Source organism: Crocuta crocuta, unplaced genomic scaffold (genome assembly GCF_008692635.1).
Source record: "Crocuta crocuta isolate KB4526 unplaced genomic scaffold, BGI_CrCroc_1.0 scaffold262, whole genome shotgun sequence".
NCBI classification, from domain to species: Eukaryota; Metazoa; Chordata; class Mammalia; order Carnivora; family Hyaenidae; genus Crocuta; species Crocuta crocuta.
Genome location: NW_027528869.1, coordinates 3,337,860 through 3,360,747, shown reverse-complemented (window position 1 = coordinate 3,360,747; position 22,888 = coordinate 3,337,860). Strand labels below are relative to the sequence as shown.

At 40.8% G+C, this 22,888-nt stretch overlaps 1 protein-coding gene across 1 annotated transcript in view; it reads right to left on the bottom strand.

Moving 5' to 3' along the window:
• Nucleotides 1–21,473, bottom strand: part of GUCY2C (guanylate cyclase 2C) — an 81,427-nt gene extending 59,954 nt beyond the window's left edge. The window contains 4 exon segments of the mRNA XM_077756437.1: nt 246–358; nt 6,929–7,093; nt 9,331–9,538; nt 21,390–21,473. Coding sequence (XP_077612563.1) covers nt 246–358; nt 6,929–7,093; nt 9,331–9,538; nt 21,390–21,473 — 570 coding nt within the window.
• Nucleotides 21,474–22,888: the final 1,415 nt, after the last annotated feature.

Sequence of the window (22,888 nt, the reverse complement as noted above, 5' to 3'; positions counted from 1 at the left end):
CCTCCATGACACTGAAAATAGATAGAGAGAACATAGAAGATTCTCCCTGCTTCCCTGTGTTCCCAGAGGGCCCTCATCACTTTGGGAAACATATGGGGATAAAGTCAGATTACCCTGTCTCCAAAACCCTCAGCTATGTGACTAGAAAGGACATAAAAAATGCTCATAGACAGGTGCTCAAGTCTCATACTGTGACCTTCCTGTACCAAGAAGCATGAGCTACACCTACGAAAGCATTTACTTACGGAAATTTCCCTGAGTAGGTCAAGGCCTTCACAGGTACTACTCCGGCAGTCATTTGACTTGTAAATCACACTCTCCGAAGAGATAAAGGTAGCGATCACAGTCACATTTATGCCTGTTATCCAGAAATGAGGGAAAAGAGAAAACATGTCATTTTTTAGTAGTTTATAGCCATGAGATTTACCTTTTGTCAGATGATCCCGGGAAAAAATGGAATGCATCTTCAGGCCTAGGAATATTGAGTTCTGAGTTCTTATATTACTCCCTGTCACTTCTTTCCTCTCTCTGTCTCTGTCTTTTATTTCTGTCTCTCTGTCTCTCTGTCTCTCTCTCAACAGCTTTATTGAGGTATAATTTACCCTCCATAAATGTCACCCACTTTAACTGTACAGTTGAATGATTTTTAGTAAATATATATTTGGGCAACCATCCCACAATCCAGTATTACAACATTTTCATTATGTTCACGGCTCTCCTCTTTTCACAACTATAGACTCAACGAGTTTCCTATACAGCTCTGGAGACTGTTAGGAAAACAAAAATACAGACATTACAGTATTTGTTCTTTCATGATCCCGAGGTGCTGGTTCTGTGTGCTGCCAGTGTGAACACTGGAAACTCTGTGCTGTGTCCCCAAAGCCAAAGTGAACTGCGTCCATCATGGTCTAGGATCTTGGGATAATAGATCATCTTCGGACAAAGAGCATTGATGGTAATATCCCTCGGTATTCCTAGATACCATATTTTGGAAGGGAATAAAAAGACAGCTGAACCATTCAGCCAAGCTCTGTCTCTTACATTTTGTCTCCTTCCAATAAAAAATATTCAGGAGAAATGTTTGATTCCTAAGCAGAGGCATCCTAATTTTGCCAAGCCCTTATACAGGAAGCCCAGAGACCTCAGTGGCTAGTTATACTGCTGGCTGCAGCGAGTGACTTTCTTTCTATGTGTTCTTGCGCCAGCCAGTGGAATTTCTCTAATTTAGTTCCCACAAATGTAAAATGAGATTAAAACCAGAATTATGAAATGTAATACTGTTAATACCTTTAAAAGAGTAAAGCATGTCAACAACAGAAATTATTGCTCTTCTGAACATAAGAATGTTTTTTTTTTAATGTTTATTTTGAGAAAGAAGGAGAGAGAGAGAGAGAGACAGAACAAATGGGGGAGGGGCAGAGAGAGAGGGAGAGAGAATCCCAAGCAAGCTCCACACTCAGCATGGAGCCCAATATGAGGCTCAGTTGGAAAGATCATGACCTGAGCCGAAATTAAGAGCTTGATGCTTAACCAGCCGAGCCACCCAGGCAATAAGAATGTTTTTAAAGACGGAGACCTGTTCTTTCAAAGAATGAAAGAATCTTTGCATGTCGAAAGCCACCTCGGAGGTGTATCTAAGACTAGGAAGCATTTTACTTCTTGCCTTCTTTTTTGGGTGGGGGGAGGGTTGATTCAAGAACATTTGTTCTGAGACTTTGTTCAGTAAGAGATCTACGTAAGAGTTGCCAATAGGTCTGGACAAATAGGAGAGGTCAATGTAATAAGACCAAAGAAAATTAATAGAAGAGGTAGGACCAGTGATGGATTTAGCAGCAATTAACACGTGAGTGTAGCCATATGCCAGCCATTAACACTGAAAAGTTTACACCCTTTTTGTTATTTAATTCTTATAGCAATTGGGAGAACATAGGGTAAATGAAACTAGGAAAATAGTATGAATGAGGCTGTGGGGGACCCAGAAAAAAAGGACATGGGGACCAGGAGAAAATAGGGCTTGAGACTGTTTTAGAAAGCAGCAAGAGGACTCAGGGAGTAAAGTGCAACCCAGTACACAGTCACATGATGAAAACAGGGCTTTAGGTAGATGACCACACCTGCAGCTGTTAATGTAAAAGTTAGCTCCTGCTCCTCAATCTCTATAAGGGCTCTGCTCCCTCTTGCCACCATGAGGAGCACTGGAGATGACTCACTTAAAAATCCTACTGTCCAGGCAGCTCGTGATGGATGGGCACAGCAAAGCCCAGGGATAAATCCTGCACCGGACGTAGGAGAGGGGAAATCCACATCTATTGAGTGTGATCTCAGACAAGTGACTTCATCTATGGGGCCCCAGTTCCTCATCCATTTATTGGTAGAACAGAACTGGATGATCTCTGTCACCATATGCCTAGCATTAGGCTACGTTTCTCGGCATGCTTTATTTCAATCCTTAATCCCCCCCTGAATCCTACGAGGTTAATTGGTATTTTATCTCCCTAATATAAAAATGAGAAAGTGGAGGTCTAGAGAGGTAGATTAACTTGCTTAGGGTTCCACAGCTGGGGTTTTGAACCGAGGACAGTCTGATTCCAGAATCTGATATGCTGCAGAATAGCAGTTTGCGAAGTGCAGACCATAGACTCCAGAGATAACTTGAGACTCCTTTAGAAGGGCCAGGAGGCCAAAGCTATTCTCATAAGTATATTAAGCCATTCTTTGTTTTTTCCACTCTTCTCTTATGAGCATATAGTAGAGTTTAATACATAATATGTATTATTGCAACAGATTAAATGCAGAACAGGTATGAGAATCCAGCCATTTTTTTATTAAGCCTGACACTAAAGATGTACAAAAATATAAATCAATACCATTTTGCCCACCTATTTTTATTTTTTGATTTGAGAAATACAGATTTTCTTTAATAAGAAATTTTATCTATGTTAACAGATAAAGAGATAAAGTGTTTATAAGCATGCATAATTATTTTAAATGAATCAATAAACAACTATCTAAAACATTTCTAAGTCTTAATTTCCAATATAGTAAATGTTGATACATATAACCATATAAATAAAACTCTACAGAGCCCACCATTAGTTTTAAGAGTGTAAAGAGGTCTTGAGATCAAAGAGTTTGAGAGCCACTTGTGTAGAACATACTGTACAGTATGCTGCTGCCTCTCAACATTTTATGGTTATGTGAAAACTGTGTTTGCTTTTGTTTTTTAGTTTGGTAGAGGAAGATGAAGATCTCTTCTCATCTTTATCCTGCCTGCGCCTCCACCCAGCATGATAGCTCAGTCCCGGGAAGATGAATAGAATGCCAAAGTGTATAATCTCAGAACCTGTTCTCTCCTATCTAGGGCTTTGAAGAAGAAGTTGGACCAAAGCAAATCTGAATATAGGTGCTGGAGCCTCCGAAAAGGGCCCTCCAAATGAGATCATTTGGAGGGTATCAGCTGGGTGTGCTTTGCCATGAAACACACATCCTTGAGAAGGTGATGTCCTAAGGTGGAAGGAGTCTCTTTTTTCATGTTGTCTACCACATCCCATGTATTCTTCAAAACTCACAGAGGTTTCCTAAGTACTAGAGGAAAATATTGTTTTCTTCCATTTGGATATCACCCACAACATTTGAACTCTTAATTTTCTTCCATTTAGCCCTTAAGTGTATTGTCAGTATACCTCCAAATAATAATGCTCAGTATGTTTAGAACATGAACCTATCAACACAACCTATACTTCTTGAGTTTCCCATGAATGGGATGCATCTAACAAAATGCATCATCAAATACAAAAATCTGGGAATCACTGTTGATTTATTCCATCTCCCTCAAAACTCTCCACTCATTTAATCTATTCAAATGCCTCACCATTCATTCATGACTCTATTATATATAATATGTATGGTTTTTATTTTAGAGAGAGAGAGTGCACACAAGTGGGGACAGAGAGAGAGAGGGAGGGAGAGATAATGTTAAGCAGGCTGCACGCTCAGTGCAGAACCAGATGCAGGACTTGATCCCACAACCCTGGGATCATGAGCTGAAACAAAATCAAGAGTTGGATGCTTAACGAACTGAGCCACCAAGGCACTGCATGACTCTATTTTATAAATGAGATGAGTAGAGCTTAGAATAAATAACTCACCTGATAAAGTGTTTATAATTAAACTAGTGATAGATGGATCAGGAATTCAAATTCAGGTTATATGAGTCCAGAGATCAAGACCTTACCACTATACTACACTGTTTATTTTATATCCTGGTTACTTGTTCGGTAACAGTGGTAACAGCACAGTAGTAACACAACATTAAAATCCTCAACAACAGGGACGACAATAAAACAACTGTTACTTACTGGATTCTCAATTATGTTTCAGTCTGTGTATTGCATACTTTATATGAATTTCCTCATTTAATTAATACTGTATCCACACGAGGTACCTACTCTCTATTGTGATTTTATAGGTAAGGGGATTGAGGCTCAGAAAACTTAAGTAATTTACTCCAGGTCACTGATGATAAACGGCTGGATACAAAGCTCGAATATGAACAAAGAGCTGTCTGATTCCAAATCTCTGCTTCTCACCATAGTGTTCCACTGTCTTATTTTACTGAGAAAGTTAGTTCATGGTGGGTAACGATTATACAGTGGCAGTATGATACACTCTTTGGAACCAGACAGATCCGGATTGGAATCTCATGTCAAATAGACAGCCTGTATAACTTCAGCAAAGTTATTAAACTTCCACTGTGAAACTGTGTCAATAATGCTGATCTTACAGAGCTGTGGTGACTAAGGACACTACATATCTTACCTACGACATGACGGGTACTCAATAAAACAAGGAAGCCAAGTCTCAGAGAGACTAAGGGACATAGCTCACCCAGGGTCACAGGACGAGAAAGCTCTGGGGCAGGCACTCCAATCCACGTTCCCAGATTGCAAATCAAATTTTCCTTCCATGATGCCACAGTCTTGGTAAATAAAGGGATTTATTAAATCCTCCTAGTTCCATTACAGCACTAGATCAGCTCCGTCTATTTACATCTAAACTGGTCTCAGACAAGTTTGAAGACATATATACTGCACAGCAAAAAGGTATCACAGATATGTGATGTATGATATCTCTTGCTATTATTACCACAGAATTTTACTGTATTTTTAATGGTCATATGAATTTTATTTATGACAACTTAGAACACACACATCCAGTCTAGGAACAGAAATATGCAGTGTGAGGCTTAAATAACTTCCATACACAGTGTGCAGCCTTATATTTTGTGCAGAGGTATGAAATATATGTATACTTTGTGTTAGCCACATGGTGAGGAAAGCATGAGCCTAATGAGTCTGTGGAGTTTGGGCACTAGAAAAGAGCTAATTAGCACAGAATTTTACATCAAGAAAATCAAGACATACACTCTTTAGAACCCTAGGTAAACATTAAGACATAGGAAATAGTCATTGACTCAGTAAGTATACTTTTGGCAATCTAGTCTCAAAGAATGGAAGAAAACTACATATATGAAAATGCTTACTGTGGTATTTTAAAATAATCATGAGAAATTAAAAATAATAGGAAATCAAACAGTAGGGAATAATTGGATGGTTTGAAAGGGTATCTATTCCAAAGAATAGTATTCTTGATCTTAGCCAAAAGGCTGAGCAGCGATCCAAAGAATAGTATGTATGCACTTGCATCACATGAAGATTCTGCAGTTTTAGGAAAGTCATTTGCAGAATAATGTGAAGTAAAATTAGCATAGAAAATTGTTTCTTTTTTTAATAAATTTTTTAAGTTTGGTTTATCTTTTTTTAAAGTTTTTTTCTTTCTTTAAAAATTTTTTTAATGTTTTATTTATTTCTGAGAGAGAGAGAGAGAGAGGCAGTGTGAGCAGGGGAAGGTCAGAGAGAGAGAGGGAGATACAGAATCTGAAGCAGGCTTCAGGCTCTGAGCTAGCTGTCAGCACAGAGCCTGATGTGGGGGCTCGAACCCACGAACCATGAGATCATGACCTGAGCCCAAGTCAGACGCTCAACTGACTGAGCCACCCACGTGCCCCTCTTTCTTTCTTTCTTTAGGGAGAGCATGAGCAGGGGAGGAGCCGAGAGAGGCAGAGAGAGAATCCCAAGGAGGCTCCCAGCATGGAGCCTGAGGTGGGAATGAACTGTGAGATCATGACCTGAGCTGAAACCAAGAGTTGGAAGCCTAAGTGACTTAGGCACCCAGGCGCCCCTAGAAAATTGCCATAGTGATCCCAATCATGTTCTTAAAAACAAGAAACTGAGAGCATATGAAAAGACACTGGAAATATCCAGGTGGCTGAAAATGATCAGGGTTGATATTTTTTCTCTTTATTCTACATATTTTATCTAATGCTATAAAGCTTAGTTTAATAATTGACAGATACAATGAAGAACTGCAACACTGAATTTGGTTGCAAATTTAGTTGACTATGTCTTACAGTAATAGCCAGCAGAGATGTAAAGAGTGAACAGATGGATGCAAGATCCCTGAAATAGATGCAGCGTCTGTCTGAATTTAACTCTCTTAATTCATCTTCTTGACTGGTAACCCTGTGAACTCTCGGGTCCAGATCAAATATTGCCTCTGAACAGTTACAGAAAGGAACATGATGCCTCCTTGACACCGAGCCATCAATTCAGTTGTGTCTGGGGCACTTCACTGCTGTGAACACCTGGTGTTCTCTGGACTGAGGCCATTCCAAGAGCAGGGTGAATAATGACTGAACACACGCAGTAGGACTTAACTCCTTCTCTCCGAGGACCTACTGCCTTGAAATAGAAAGAGGTTGTTGGACAAGCCCGTAGAGGAGAGTGGATGATTAGGCAAAGAATGCAAGCAATCTTTTGACCCCAGAGGGGTAACATGGAGGAGGTGGATTCTGTGGCCATATTCTTACCAGCATTGAGCAGACGCTGTTCCACTATTTGCACTCCCTCATTCACCGCTTCTTTCAAGTTCTCCAAGGTCTCTGGGAAGGCTGAGTTGTTCATCATCAGGACGGTGATCTCATAGCTGCCGTTGTTGCAGTTCTGGCTGATCTGGGAGGCCCAGAACATCAGCCCTGGATGGAGGAGCAGGGACCACAAAACAAAGCCCAACAGTGTCATCTTCATGACCTTGCTTACCTCAGAACCATACTCCTGGTGCTTGCTTGGTTTACTCTGCACTTTTAGGGAGGCAGGGACCGCAGCTAGACAGCCTCTGGCTGGGTCCCTCAGGCCACTCTTCCCCACGCTCCTTTCTGATCATGCCTCACTGGTCACGTGGACCATGGGATACAGCTTGCCTGCCAGCAATTAGCAGCTACATTATGGCAGGAGATAAACCAAAGTTCATTTTGTGTGTTTGCTCACAGAAAGGCCAGAGTTATAAACAGGGAGATTACCTGGGCCTCACCCAATAAAAATACATCAATTTGTGACACATCACTGGGAAGAGGAAAAAAGGGGAAGAGGAAAGTGTACAGTACATACATAAAAAGATGTGTAAAATGAAAAATGAAGGTCAAAGGGCTTCAGGAAAGCACAGATATAGTGGACTCTGGGGTGCTTAGGTTATTGCTGCACACAGGAACTGAAACCTTAACTAGAAGATCTGTTTCAATCACCCAGTCCGCAACTATTTATTGAGACTTGACTAGGTGCTGGGCATTAGCAAGGCACCAGGTACACAGCTGTAAGGGGTGTGAACATATTAATGTCTTCATGGAACATGCATTCTGGCAGTGAAGACACACATTAAATAAATAATTATGACTCTTAAATACTGAGAACAAACTGAGGGCTGATGGGGGAGAGGGGAAAGTGGGTGATGGGCATTGAGGAAGGCACTTGTTAGGATGAGCACTGGGTGTTGTATGGAAACCACTTTGACAATAAACTGTATTCTAAAAAATAATAAAATTAAAAAAAAATAATGATGATGTCTGACTCTTGATTTCAGTTCAGGTCATGATCTCCAGGTCATGGGATTAAGCCCCACATGGGGCTTTGCATCGAAGTGGAGCCTACTTAGGATTCTCTACCTCCATCTGCCCCTCCGCCCAGTTCATGGTCTGTCTCTCTAAAATTAAAAAACAAATTAAAAATTAAAAATTAAAAATAATTATGAATAAACTCAACCACAGAAAAAAAGTACAGACTGCTGTGTGGCACGTGGCAGATTAACATAACCTATTCTAGAAAGTCAAGGAAGCTTCCCTGAGAAAGTGTCTTTTAAGGTAAACCTAGAAGGATGAACTGAAGTTAGCTGAATGGAAAGAGGAGAGCGGGAGGCAGAGGAACAGCTTGTGCAAAGGCCCAGAGGTAGGAAGTGACATGAATGTTTGAGAAACTGAAAGAGACACAGCATGGCTGGAGTGCAGAGAGCTAGGAGTCTAGCAGCAATAAAGGCTGACAATGGAGTAGACAGGGGTAGGCCATGGGGTTTCCTATAAGCCATTAAGGATTTGGAACTTCACCCTAATAGTCAAGAAAGGAACACAACCAGATGAATTTTGTAATGACTACTTAAGCTGCCGTGGAACGAATGACTTAAAGAGAGTGGGGACATGTAGCAAATTAGGAGGGTATTTCTGTGGTCTGAATGAGAAGTAAAGGAGGCCCGGAGGAGGGCAGTGGCAGCAGATATGGGTTCAAGAGATATCTAGGAGATAAAATAGATGAGACTTGACATTTTGGGGCATTAAAGAGTGGGAGAAGTCAAGAGTGACCTCTGAGATGCTCAGTTGGGTAGATGAGAAAGCTGTTTAGTAAACATTGGAATTCTGGAAGAGCAGCAGGCTTAAGAAAGAAGGTCATGACTTCTGTTTTTGCCAAATTGATTTTAAGGAGGCTGAGTAGGTGTGGGAATAGCCTGGAGTTTTGGGAAGAGGACCGGGATCTAAGTGGAGATTTGGAAATACAGTTAGAGATATAGTGCGATTGACCAAATAATGTCATTATTTACATCATTGGCTTGATGACCACTTCAGGCAACATTTATGTTTTAAACTTAAAGCAAGTGACATCAACAAGATGGAGGGCTAGGGGCCCCAGTTTTCATCTCTCCTCGAAAACAACAAATGAACAACTGCCCACTGATGAAAATAGCTCCGGGAGAGCTTTGGAGTACAATGAAGAAGCTGCAGCAACCCAGGGAAGCACAAAACCCAAGATGGCCCCATAGGAAAACATAAGCATTTTATGTGTGTCGTTCCATCCCTCAGTCTGGCTCTGCACCACACCAAGGGGGGTCCGCGTTGGCCATGACCTCTCACCGTGGGGGAAAGGAGGGAAAGAGGACCCCAGCAGCCCTTACCTCTGCAGTTTTTGCCACTGAGGGGGTCTACAGTCTTTGCCAACACTGACTCCAGCTGACAGAGCTGCCTGGGGTAAATGCTGCTGTGCCTCCTTTGCTAAGGAGCCGCTGGGACGCCCTCCTTGGGACTGGAGCCACAGCACCCCCCTGCCCAGTGCCTTGGTGCCTGCATCCCACACCGAGAGGGATCTTGTTGGCCATGTCTTCCCTGTGAGGTAAAAAGAGAGCAGGAAAAGGGTAGCAGCCCTTGCCATCAAGGACTACAGCACACCTTGCTACTGCCACACGCACCTGCACTTTTGGTGCCGGGGATGCTTACAATCTTCCCCAATGCTGACCTCAGCTGACAGAATTACCTGCTTTAAAAAAATGTTTTAATGTTTATTTATTTTTGAGAGAAACAGATTGTGAGTGGGGGAGGGGCAGAGAGTGAGGAGACACAGAATCTGAAGCAGGCTCTAGGCTCTGGCCTGTCAGCATAGAGCCCAACATGGGGCTCCAACTCACGAACCGTGAGATCATGACCTGAGCAGAAGTCAGATGCTTAACTGACTGAGCCACCCAGGCGCCCCCAGGATTACCTGTTTTTAATGAGTACATGATAGAAAAAGAAGCACTCTGCTTATAAGAACACAAAATGTAGGGAGAGGAGAGTAAAAGCATAAAATTTTTGTATGCAATTAAAATTAATAAATACAAAAAAGGAGGAAAAAATAAAAGCAAATCACTACAAAAAAATCATTGAATAGCAAAGAAGAAAAAAGAGCAAGAGAGGTACAAAACAGGAGCGAAACAACAGAAAACAAAGAACAAAATGGAAATAGCAAATCCTCTCATATCAGTAATTACTTTAAATGTAAATGCATTAATAAGAAAGAATGAAATCTGGCCATTTGCAGCAACATGAATGGAACTGGAGGGTATTATGCTAAGTGAAATAAGTCAGGCAGAGAAAGACAGATACCACATATTTTCATTCATTATGTGGAAAAGGAGAAACTTAACAGAGGACCATAGGGGAGGGGAAAGGGAAAAAAAATAGTTAAGAAGAGGGAGGGAGGCAAACCACAAGCAATTCTTAAATACTGAGAACAAACTGAGGGTTGATGGGGGTGGGGAGAGGAGAAGGGGGGTGATGGGCATGGAGGAGGGCACTTGTTGGGATGAGCACTGGGTGTTATATGGAAACCAACTTGACAATAAACTATATTAAAAAAAATTAAAAATGTAAATGCATTAAATTCACCAATCAAAAAGCATAGAGTGGCTGGCTAAACAGATTTTTAAAAATTCAAAACACCCATCAACACACTATGTACAAGAGATTTGCTATAGATTTAAAGACACTGGCTGAACATGAAGAAATAGGAAAAGATATTCCATGCAATGATAACCAAGAGAAAGAAGGGGGCTATACTTACATCAAATAAAATATACACAGAAGGACATTATGTAACAATAAAAGGATCAATTCAACAGGAAAATACATATGCACCCAACATGAGAGCACTTACATACATAAAGCAAATACCAACAGAAGGAAGAAATTGACAACTGACAAATTGACAGCAATACAGTAAACAGTAGCGGACTTCAATATTCCACTTACAATAACGGATTAAATGTCCAGACAAAAAAATCCATTAAAAAAACAGCTGATTTGAACAATACTACAGAACAAATGGACATATACAGAACTTTGCATCCAATAGTAGAAAAACACATATGCTTCTAAAGTGCACTAGGTTCATTTTCCAGGATATATCACATGTTACATCACAAAATAAGTCTTAACAATTTCAAGCAAATTAAAACTATTCCAAGAATTTTTTTCTGACCACAGCAGAAGAAAACTAGACATCAATAACAGCAAAATAAATGCATGCATGCATACATACATACATACATGCATATATACATAATGGAAAATTAATGAATATGTGGAAATGAAACAACACATTTTTAAAGATCCCTTGGGTAAAAGTGTAAATGATCAAAGAACTTAAAAAGTATATTGAAACAAACAAAAATGAAAAGCAAACCCATACCAAAAATTTAGGGATGGAGCGGAAGCAGTGTTAAGGGGGAAGTTTATAGCACTGAACTTCTACATTAAAAAAGATCTCAAATCAACACTGTAATTCTATACATCAAAAAACTACAAGAGAAGAACAAACTAAACCAAATTTAGCAGACAGAAGGAAGTATTAAAGATTAGAGGAGAAATAAGTCAAATAGGGAATTGAAAAAAATCAATAAAACTAATAATTGGTTTTTTGAAAAGATAAAATTGACAAACTCTCTTAGCTAAGGAAAAAAGAGAGAAGAACCATATAGATAAGATAAGAAGTGAAAGAGTGGACACTACAAAGGATATCTCAGAAATAAAAAAGATCATAAGGGACAATTATAAACAATTATACATGAACAAATTGGGTAACCTATGAAAACTGCATACATTTATAGAAACATACAACCTTCCAAAACTGAATGAAGAAAACATTAAAAGCCTGAAAGAAATAACAAATAGATTGAATCGGCAATTGAAAACCTTAACAAAGAAGTCCAGGGCCAGGTATCTTCATGGCTAAATTCCACCACGTATTCAAAGAAGAATTAATACCAATCCTTTTTAGACTCCTTCAAAAAACAGAAAACTTCCAAACTCATTTTATGAAGTCAGCATCATCCTAATACCAAAACCAAATAAAGAGATCAAAAGAGAAAATTATTGGCCAATATTCCTGATGAACATAGGTGGAAAATCTTCAATAAAATACTAGCAAACTGAGTTCAATAGCACAGTAAAAGGGATCATACCCCATGACCAAATGGAATTTATCTCTGAGATGCAAGGATAGTTCAATATATTCAAATCGATGTGATATACCACATTTCCAAATGAATGGGAAAAATATGATCATCTCAATAGATGCAGAAAAAGCATTTGACAAAGTACACTGATTCATGATTAAAATTATCAATAAAACAGGGAAAAGAAAGCCTACCTCAACACAATAAAGGCCATCTATGAAAATCCCACGGCTAACATAGTCAATAGGGAAAGCTTTCCCTTGAAGATACAAGGCAAGAATGCCCACTCTTGCCACTTCTTTTCAAAGTAGCAATGGAAGTCCTACAAAGAGCAATTAGGCAAGAAAAAGAAAGCCATATGCCACTTCACTTCTGACACCAGATCTGGGGGGTTTCCATACATCAAGCAATTCTCTGATATCAGATAGGTGCCCTATAATTATAGGGAAAATAAGGTATAAAACAAGGGGGAAAATAAGGAAAAAAGAGAGAAGACCCATATAAATAAAATAAGAAGTGAAAGAGTGGGCATTACAATGGATAAATTGTAACAATGGTAAATAGCTGAAGCAATCCTGAGAAAGAACAAAGTTGGAGACATCATACTTCCTGAATCATGGCACAAGCTACCTGGAGATAGCCTCAGATTCCACAGGTTAAAAGCTCAACCCCACAAGGCTGCTGCCCCAACTTCAGATACCGGTCATAGGTCCCATGTTGTCACCTGGAATCCTGGCCAACTAGCTATAAATTGGGGTTCTCATAACCCTTTCCTTGGGTTTGATAACTTGCTAGAATGACTCACGGTACTCAGGGAAACATGTTTACTGAATTATTATATAATAAAGAATATGACAGAGGATGCAGATGAACAGCCAGATGAGGAGATACATAGGAGACGGCTGGAAGGGTTCCTGTCCCCACGGGGTTGGGTTGCACTGCCTTATTGGCATGTAGATGTGTTTACCAACACAGGCACTCTCCTAACCCTGCACTTTGGGATTTTTTTGAGGCATCATCGTGAGTGCATTCACTCACCCTCCAGTCCCTCTCCCCTTCCCAGAGGATGGGGATTGGGAAAAAAATAGTCTCAAGCTTCTAATCACAGCTTTGCTTGTCTGTTTCGTGATCAGCCCCCACCCTGAAGCTGTTCAGCAGCCCACAAAGAATTGCTTCATTAGAACAAAAGCCACTCTTATCACCCAGGAAATTCAAAAGATTTTGGGGCTCTGTGTCAGGAACCAGGGGATAAAGATAAACAAACAAACAAACAAACAAACAAACAGACACACACACACACACATACACACACACACAGTTAATGTACAACATCCAAATCAGAATGGAAGAAGTAAAATGATCGTTTGTAGATGACTTGATCATATTTCTAGAAAACCCTAAAGACTCAAAAACGAACAAACAAACCAAACGTTAGAACCAAGAAATTAACTCAGTAAAGTTGCAGAATACAAAATCAACATACAAAAGCAGGTTGCATTTTTATACACAAATAAGAAACTACCTGAAAAGAAAATTAAGAAACAACCCCATTCATAATAACAACTAAAATAATGAAATACTTAGGAATAAATGTAAACAAAGAGGTGAAAAATTTGTACACTGAAATTATATAACATTGATGAAGGAAACTACAGAGACACAGATAAATGGAAAGACATCCCATGTTCATGGATTGCAAGAATTAATATTGTTAAAATGTCCATATTACCCAAATGATCCACAGATTCAACATAATCCCTATCAAAATCTCATTGCCATTCTTTAAAGAAATAGAAAAGCAATTCTAAAATTCATATGAAAGCACATAAGAGTAAATAGCTAAAGCAATCTCGAGAAAGAACAAAGTTGGAGACATCATACTTCCTGAATTAAAAATATATTACAAAGCTATAGTAATCAAATCAGTGTGGTACTGGCATAAAACCATATTTATAGACCAATGGAACACAATAGACAACCCAGAATAAATTCACTCAACTACCATCAGTTGATCATTGGCGCAGGTGCCAAGAACATACATCTGCTTAGACGTGACACCAAAAGCACAGGGATCAAAAAGCAAAAACAGACAAGTGGGAATGTATCAAACTAAAATGCTTCTGCATAGGCAAGGCAACAACAGAGGGAAGAGGCTACTTACAGAATGGGAGAAACCTGACTAGAGGTTACTATCCCAAATATATAAGGAACTCCTAAAACTCAATAGCAGCAAATATTAAAAAAATAAAATAAAATAACCAGATTAGGAAGAGATCAGGCTTTCATTCATCCACAGAAGGCTGCCTTTGAGTAAACGAAACAAGACGCTCTCAGTGGACTCTGCAAAGCAGAGGGGGTCAAGGGATTGGTCCTCAATCTCCCCCAGAACTGCTGGTCCAGCGCAGGGAATGACTGCGTTCATTATTCAGCCCTGACTCCGTATCTCCTTATCTACAGTTGGCAGTTTTTCTCTATGCCGGGATAAATGGATTAAAAACACATCTAAAAAGTGTGGGCAAATGATCTGAATATAGAGTTCTTTAAAAAAGGCATAGGGGCGCCTGGGTGGCTCAGTTAAGCGGCTGACTCCGCTCAGGTCACAATCTCACGGATGGTGGGTTTGAGCCCCACGTAGGGCTCTGTGCTCTCAGCTAGCTCAGAGCCTGGAGTCTGTTTCAGATTCTATATCTCCCTCTCTCTCTGACCCTCCCCTGCTCTCTCTCTCTCTCTCTCGTTCTCTCTCAGAAATAATAGGAAGGAAGGAAGGAAGGAAGGAAGAAAAGAAGGCATAAAAATGGCTAGCAGGGGCGCCTGCGTGACTCAGTCAGTTAAGCAGTTAAGCATCTGACTTTGCCTCAGATCATGATCTTACGGTTCCAGCCCCACACTGGGCTTTGCACTGACAGTGCGTAAACTGCTGGGGATTCACTCTCTCGCCCTCTCTCTTCTGCCCCTCCCCCACTTGTGCTTTCTCTCTCAAAATAAATAAATGAATAAATTTATTTAAAAAATGACTGGGGCGCCTGGGTGGCTTAGTCGGTTAAGCGTCCGACTTTCGCTTGGGTCATGATCTCGCGGTTCGTGGGTTCGAGCCCCGCGTCGGGCTCTGTGCTGGCGGCCGCTCAGAGCCTGGAGCCTGTTTCAGAGTCTGTGACTCCTTCTCTCTCTCTGACCCTCCCCTGCTCACGCTGTCTCTCTCCCTCTCTCTCCTAGAAATAAAAATATTTTTTAAAAAAATGGCTAACAGTTATAAGGTTCCCAACATTACAATCATCAGGGAAATGCTAAACAAAATCACATTGAGATACCACTTCACATCTTTTTAAATGGCTGTTACCAAAAAGTCAAAAGATAACAAGCACTGGGAAGAATGTGGAGAAAAGGGAACGCTTGTAAACTGCCGGTGGGAATGGAAATTGGTACAGTCATGAGAATTGGTGTAGAGTTTCCTCAAAAAATTAAAAGTAGAAATACTTTATGATCCAGCAATTCCAGTTCTGAGTGTACATCCAAAGGAAGTGACATCAGCATCTCAAAGAGATAGTTGCACTACCATGTTCATTGCAGCATTAGTCACAAGAGCTAAGATCCGGAAATGACCTAAACGTCCATTGATGCATAAACAGATAAAGAAGATGTGATATACACACACGTATATATTAAAATGTATATGTGTGCATATATATACATGTGCACATACACATGTGTGTACATATATACACACATGTGTATGTATACACATATACACACATTACATTATACATTTATATATTAATGAATGTATAAATGTGTATGTATATATACCCACACAATGGACTGTTATTCAGACATGGGAAAGAAGGAAATCCTGCCATTTGCAACAGTATAGATGAACTTAGAGGATGCTATGCTGAGTGAAATAAGCCAGACACAGAAAGACAAATGCACGAACTCTCTGATACGTGGAATTTAAAATAGTCAGACTCACAGAAGCAGAGGGTAGGATGGTGATTTTGAGGGATCAAGGGGAGGGGAAATGAGGAGCTCTTAGTCAGAGAACACAAAGTCCCAGCTATGCAACATGAACAAGTCTTGAAGATCTAATGTACAGCAATGTAAGTACATTAACAATACGGTATTGTATACTTGTAGTGTGCTAACAGGATAAATCCTTTAAGTGTTCTCACCACACACACACACAGACACACACAAAGAAAGGAAATGATGATTATGTGTGGTGATGGATGTGTTAACTAGCTTGATTGTGGCGATGACTTCACAATGATATACATACGTCCCAACATCATGTTGTAAACCTTAAATACGTATAATTCTTATTTGCCAACTATACCTCAATAAAGCTGGGAAAAAAATCTTCAAGTTTTGAAAACTAAGTGTTAACTAGCACTATAACCTTCCCCCAGAAGTAACACAGCTTACAGTTTAAAAGTCACCAAATATAATATGCAAATTGCTGATAAATTCAACCACAGTAGTGGTGACCTTCCTTTTTTTTTATAAACTCTGAAGCATAGGTAACTTCAGGTAAATTGAGCGGTGCTCTAGGCCAGCTGATGATGCCCTAGCACTAGGAGTTAATCCCCCATTGCACAGCCTCTAGGGAGCACGGACTTCCTCAGGACGTGGCCTGAGGGGCATCTTGTGAGTGATTATGAGAAGTCGGTCTTCAGACCTCCTTGGACAGGACAGAGATTGCCTGGGGTAACACTCTGGTTCCCTCGGATCGGCCTGGCTCGTTCTACTGTTCATCCCGGGTGAAGTAAGGAATGCATTTTGGGGGCTCAATGAACCAAACCTCAACAGAAGGGAGAAGTAAAAACGGAATGGTTCAGTAGTCATGATTTTCACCATTTTATAGCAGACTGGAACCCGAAGGACAGGCTGGTTCTAGAAATCTACTCAGTTACTGAAAACACCGATAGTTACGCTTCACATACCAGAAGCAGAGGGGAGAAACAGAGTGGGGACCAGAAGAGGGGAGGGTCAAGAGAGTTCCAGATTCGTGGAACGATAAATGACGGAGAACAACCAGGACGTCAGTGCTTGACAGCGATTGACAAAAAGGGATGGAGAGCGCCACGGCGGCATGGTGTTTGCCTCAAAGAAACAGCCGTCATTAAAAAAAAAAAATTGTTAAATTATGAAGTAGACAGTGCATATAAAGGCATATCTGCAATGAATATATGCAAATTAAAAGAATGATAAAATTGGGGCACCTGGATGGCTGAGTCTGTTGAGCGTCTGACTCCTAGTTTGGGCTCAGGCCGTGATCTCACAGTTTGTGAGTTCGAGCCCTACATGGGGCTCCACAATGACGGTGTGGAGCCTGCTTGGGATCCTCTCCCTCCCTTTCTCTCTGCCCTGCCCCCACTTTCTCTATCTAAATAAATAAACTTTAAAAAAAATTGTTAAAAGGATAATAAAATGAATATATTATAATCTATATTATAGCATAAGATACGAAATATTACTACGGCCTTTGCTTCTGTGTGTACCCCAGCCCTAAGTTATCGCCCCTCCGATTCCCAGCATAGCCAGGTGAATAGAGAAGAGCCCATGAAGAGATCGAAGATATTGAGGCATTTGTTGATCATGGCATATCAGTATGGGGATGAAAAAAACGCCGGGGAAGATAAGACACCAAAGGCCCATGTTGGTAGGATGGTTGATGTGGAATAAGGCAGGTTCGATCTTGGTGTCTCCTGGGGGAGTACGGTGGGTACTCTGACTTCACAGAACTGAGCTTTGATTATTTTTATGGGGTGTGGTAGGTGGTGGTGCATGACTGAAAGATGTCAGGAGGTCAGGAGTGGGTATTCCCTGGAGGCTCAGTGGCTGTCAGGAAGAACGAAACACCAGGCTGCAGAGAGGCACATGGCCGTCACAAGGGTAATTAACCTCTGCTACAGGCCATGATCTTATATGATGCACATTCGGTAGCCAAGCTTGGCCTCAACCAGTGGTTTTATAACTGCTCATTTGTTGCGACTGCCACTTCCTGTTGTGGCAGAAAGAGTGGACTTTCTGCTTCACTTAATTTGGTCTGGAAATGGCAAGAGTGCAGGCAAGACAAGTCTGGCAGGTGGATGAGGTAGATAACTGCCTCGCCTTTTAAGTCAGATATGGAGACAGACGGTACACGCAGTTCTGGAAATCCTTTGATTACGGCATGTAACCAGGAAACGATTTCCAAATGTGAAGACCCAAGATCATTGTCCTTCCTGGATCCTAAAACTAACAGCACGTAGATCACAACTAAACGGAGGCAGGTGTGATGGGAGAGTTTCAAGGGTCAAAAGCAAATAATAAAACATCTAAGGCGGCAGGTTTGAAGGCACACTCCTCAACAAAACCTCTCAGAGAAGGAAGGGAAATTACTCCACATGGGAAGGGGTGAGGGAACAAGCTGCTTGCATGGGCCGCTCTTTCCTTTCTAGCAATACTTTGGCTCTCTCTCGCACGCTCCCTAAGAAGCTCCCCATCTCGCCCCACAGCAGCCTGAGGCTTTCTCTGCCTTGTTTTCTCAGTGGAGATGGAAAAATGAGATTTTAAAAAAGAATTTTACCAACCAAGGGAACTAAAACATGAATTTTTTTTTTTTAACGAAGCACAAATTTAGAAATTCTGGATCTGGATTTATTGAGGAAGAATGGCTACCGTGAAGTCTTTCTTTTAACTGATGACTGAATAGACTCCTCAGATAAACTAAAACCCACACCCGATGCCCAGAGCATGTAGTCACGTGCACTTCTGCTCCCTGGAGTTAAGCTGTTTGCTTACCAAAGGTCTCGTGTTTGTGTCCAAATTTGCCACATTTATTTATGAGGTTATGTCCTCAATTAAATGTGATCTAATCTGATAAAGATATATGTGGAAAATATTGGAAATCTTAAAGGCAACTTACTAAAAAATAATTGCTGTGGCAAGACTGCTATAAAACACTGAGTAATAACATAAAAACTATACAAATAATCTTCCCTAGAGACTTTGTCAGTTGTCTTCAAACAGCAAACACCAAAAATAGTAGAAAATACTCTAGGGGTTTGGTGTAGTTAAGAAAGCTGATTCAGAACTCCATGCAGGGGACTCTGCTCAAAGAGAAGTCCTGGGCCCAACATTACCAAGTGGTGAATAAATGAAGATGAACATGCTTTGACATAAAATTAAAAATTATGGTATAAACATGTAATTTTTAATGATTCCTGCCTTCACTGATTTTATTTTCTCCCTGCACAGCAAATACTTCCTGGTCCTATTCACATGGGATAACGGAATGCCAGAAGGAGTCCAGTAACCACAAGGCTATGAGGTTTTGCTGAGTACTCAAATGGCTTTGGATATACAAACCTGAGCTAAACATAGGGAAATACAAATTGTTTTACGTAATAAAATGAGGAAAATTTGAAGTTCCCAGGGCCAATCCAGGAAGTGGGGAGTGAGAGGAGCAATGGAAAGAGCAACCAGAAGATGGCGAGAGACTGCCGGAAGCGACATAGAAAGAAATGGCCGCTGAGAAAGCCTAGTGCGATGGGGCTGAAGACTTTTCAGAACAAAGATGTATAGGGGCGCCTGGGTGGCTCCGTCAGTTAAGCTGAGGTTATGATCTCACCGGTTGGTGAGTTTGAGCCCTGCATTGAGCTCTCCGCTGACAGCGTGGAGCCCGGTTTGGGGTCCTCTGTCTCCCTTTCTCTTTGCCCCTCCCCCACTCATTCTCTTTGCCCTTCCTCTCTCATTCTCTCTCTCAATCTCTCAAACATTTAAAGAAAAAGAACAATCATGTATAAAATAAAGATTGCTTGTGTATTTTTTTTTTTGAGGAAAAGATGCCTTATTCTATCCATACAACTGATATTCACTGAGCGTTCTCTCCGCTGTTTTCAGCATTGGAGCTATAGCACGAGTGACCAAATGTCCGCTTTTGTGAATACACTTGATAAAACTGGTTAACTCTTCCTTAACCTTCTGTCAAGTCTGTGTCGGACACAGCTTGCCTAATTTGTGGGATTTCTGGAAAGGTGCTCGGGTCTGTGTCCAAAACTGATGGGGTGAGAACAGAAACAGGTTGGTTAGATGATTTGTACACGCAGGAGTCTGAAGTCAGAGATGATCACAGCTCAAGACTTGAGGATTTAATGAAATACTGGGGAAGAATTTTGGACTTTCTACGAGTCAGAGATTCAAAATAATCTTATCTAGATCACAAGGTAGAGCGAGCCTACTGATACCTGAATCACTATTGCAGACAAGGGCTGCGTATCCAAATCTAGCACCAGTGCTTGGGATGCTTCAGGCTGACCAGTGTGTTTCTCCTTTCCTGGAGTCTCCCCCTTCCCCATTCTAAGAGAGACTCTGTTTAATCCTTGTGCAGTGTCTTCCTCTTCCGCCTCCCCAAGTCCATTTTGTACCGTATCCCTCTGTGTTCAGGAAGGACTCGATTAGGTTGTTATATACCTGCCAGGGGTAGTTAGATATCTGTTAAATTTCCTAATGACTCCTGGATTCGCTCCTCTGTCCAGGTGGCTGTGTGTGTATACAATGGGAGGTAAGTGTTGGAGGCAGCAGTAGTGTATCTCAGCGACAATAAAGTTCTCTGTGTTCTGGAAATAGCTTGATTTGTCTTCTCTTACCTCAAACGTAACAGAAGAAAGGCACACAAAGCACAGTCCATTCCCTAGGCTGCCGAAGAGGGGTTAATGGGGCTGATATTTTAATCCTGAAAAAGGAACTGCGTTTTCCTACAGAGAAGTCAAACACTACTCTTGTTTTTTCTTCCCTGGGGTGGCTAAAGGATTACTTCCTTGTTGTTATATAGTTTTAAATAATAGCTTGGGAAAGAACGAAAGAAGACAGTGATTGAATCCCTGAAGTATAAACTACTGAACAGAGATTGCCAGCTTTATTTATTGGTGCCTCCTTAGCAGGTAGTTGGAAAGGCAGGAAAAGCGTTTAAAGAACAGAATGGTATATCTGAGGGAAAGAAGAGCTTCTCTGAGTTCCAGGAAGTAGTTTGATATTCTTAACCAAAATCCACAAAACTTGAGCTGGATTTTGAATCTTGTTTGGTTAGGTGCTATGCATATGAACTTGGGCAGATTGCCTAAACTTGCTGATCTTTGTTTTTTCTCATTCCTAAAATAAATTTAATTTCTCTTCTAGATGATAAGTCCAAGCTGCGACCCTTGTTGGAGTCTGGACGTGGATAGATGTGCCAGATGATTGATGGGGTTTGCCCAAACTATATCCACTTACCTGGTGTTGAAGAGCCATGTTGGAGGTAATTCATTCCCAGGGACACTGCCAAGCTTTAAAGTGTGGAGCTTAGTTGCCATGTACTTAAATCTGTTTCTGGGCTATGTAAGTTTTAGTTCGGGAGAGAAAAAGGAATGGAATGAAAAAGTGAGACAACAGTGTGGCAAAGCGCTTGGTAGAATATTAAGTCACAGATATCGTTGCCTAGTGACCCTCTAATAGACTCCATCACAGAAAGGAGAGGGATGCTCTTCCCCACTTGGTCAAACATTGGTACCCTGCTCTGGCACCTTAAGGATCCTGCATGGTTGTGTCAGGGCCTGCTGGAGCTGTGGAAGCACCCAGAGAGGGACTCTTGTGTATTAGCAAATCACACCTGCCGGAAGGTGGAACCCGCTGGAGACCCTCACGCACCGTGGGCCTGTGGCAGTACCCAGCACAAGCTGGCTTATTGGACAATATGTGACACGTGCCCTGCAACTTTTAGAAACACTCACAGGAGCAATAATAAGTAAAAATTAAGTTACTGTTGCTGTGAACTTGGCAGATTCCAGTGTGGAGACGTGTGGGTTAATTAGAGTGGTATTAGGAAGCTCGTGTCACGCATCAGTACTCAACAGTCGTTGTTTCTCTATGCCATTCTCGAAATGGCAGAATTGAGTACTGAAACATTTGTGACACTTTTGTGCACAGTAGGTACTTCTCCTCTAACTTCAATTAAAACTATATTTAACTGGGGTGCCTGGGTGGCTCAGTCAGTTGAGCATCTGACTCTTGATTTCTGTTCGGGTCATGATCCCAGGATTGTGGCATTGAGCCCCACGTCAGGCTCTGCAGTGAGCATGGAGACTGTTAGGATTCTCTCTCTTTCTCTCTCTCCTCCTCCTCTGTCCCTCTCCCCTAATCATGCAACTTTTCTCTCCCTAAAAATAAAAATAATTTTCAAAAATTGTATATAAATGAAATTAATTAAAAAATTTAAGCACACGCCAACTTTACCACATTAGAAAAGAATGATAGTGGGAAGAAATTTCAGTTGTGTCCAAGACACAATGGTACAGCTAAGCGTGATCTAGACATTTTCCCTAAAACAAATATATGGAAATCTACCACAGGAACAAAAGTTTAAACTACATTTATTTAGATATACTTCCTTATTGGCTAAAGTGTATTTAAAGTAAACCCAAAAGATAAGTATGAAAGAGCGAAACAGAAGTTATGAAATGTAGAGTGGTAGATATTTCTTTTCATGTTTTATATGAGGAAAAATTAATTTGTTTAAATTAATCTTTAAAATTTGGCAAAATCGTCTGAAGGATGAACAAATGCCTGAGGAAATAGGATTGGATTTAAAGTGATAAGAAGATCAAGGGGGAAAAGTATCTTCTTAATCCTTCAAGAATGCAAAAATTAGTTGCCCAGTGCCACAACATGTCAAAGGTATTAACTGGGACCATATTGTACACACTTAATTTTTCTTTAAAAACTGGAAAGA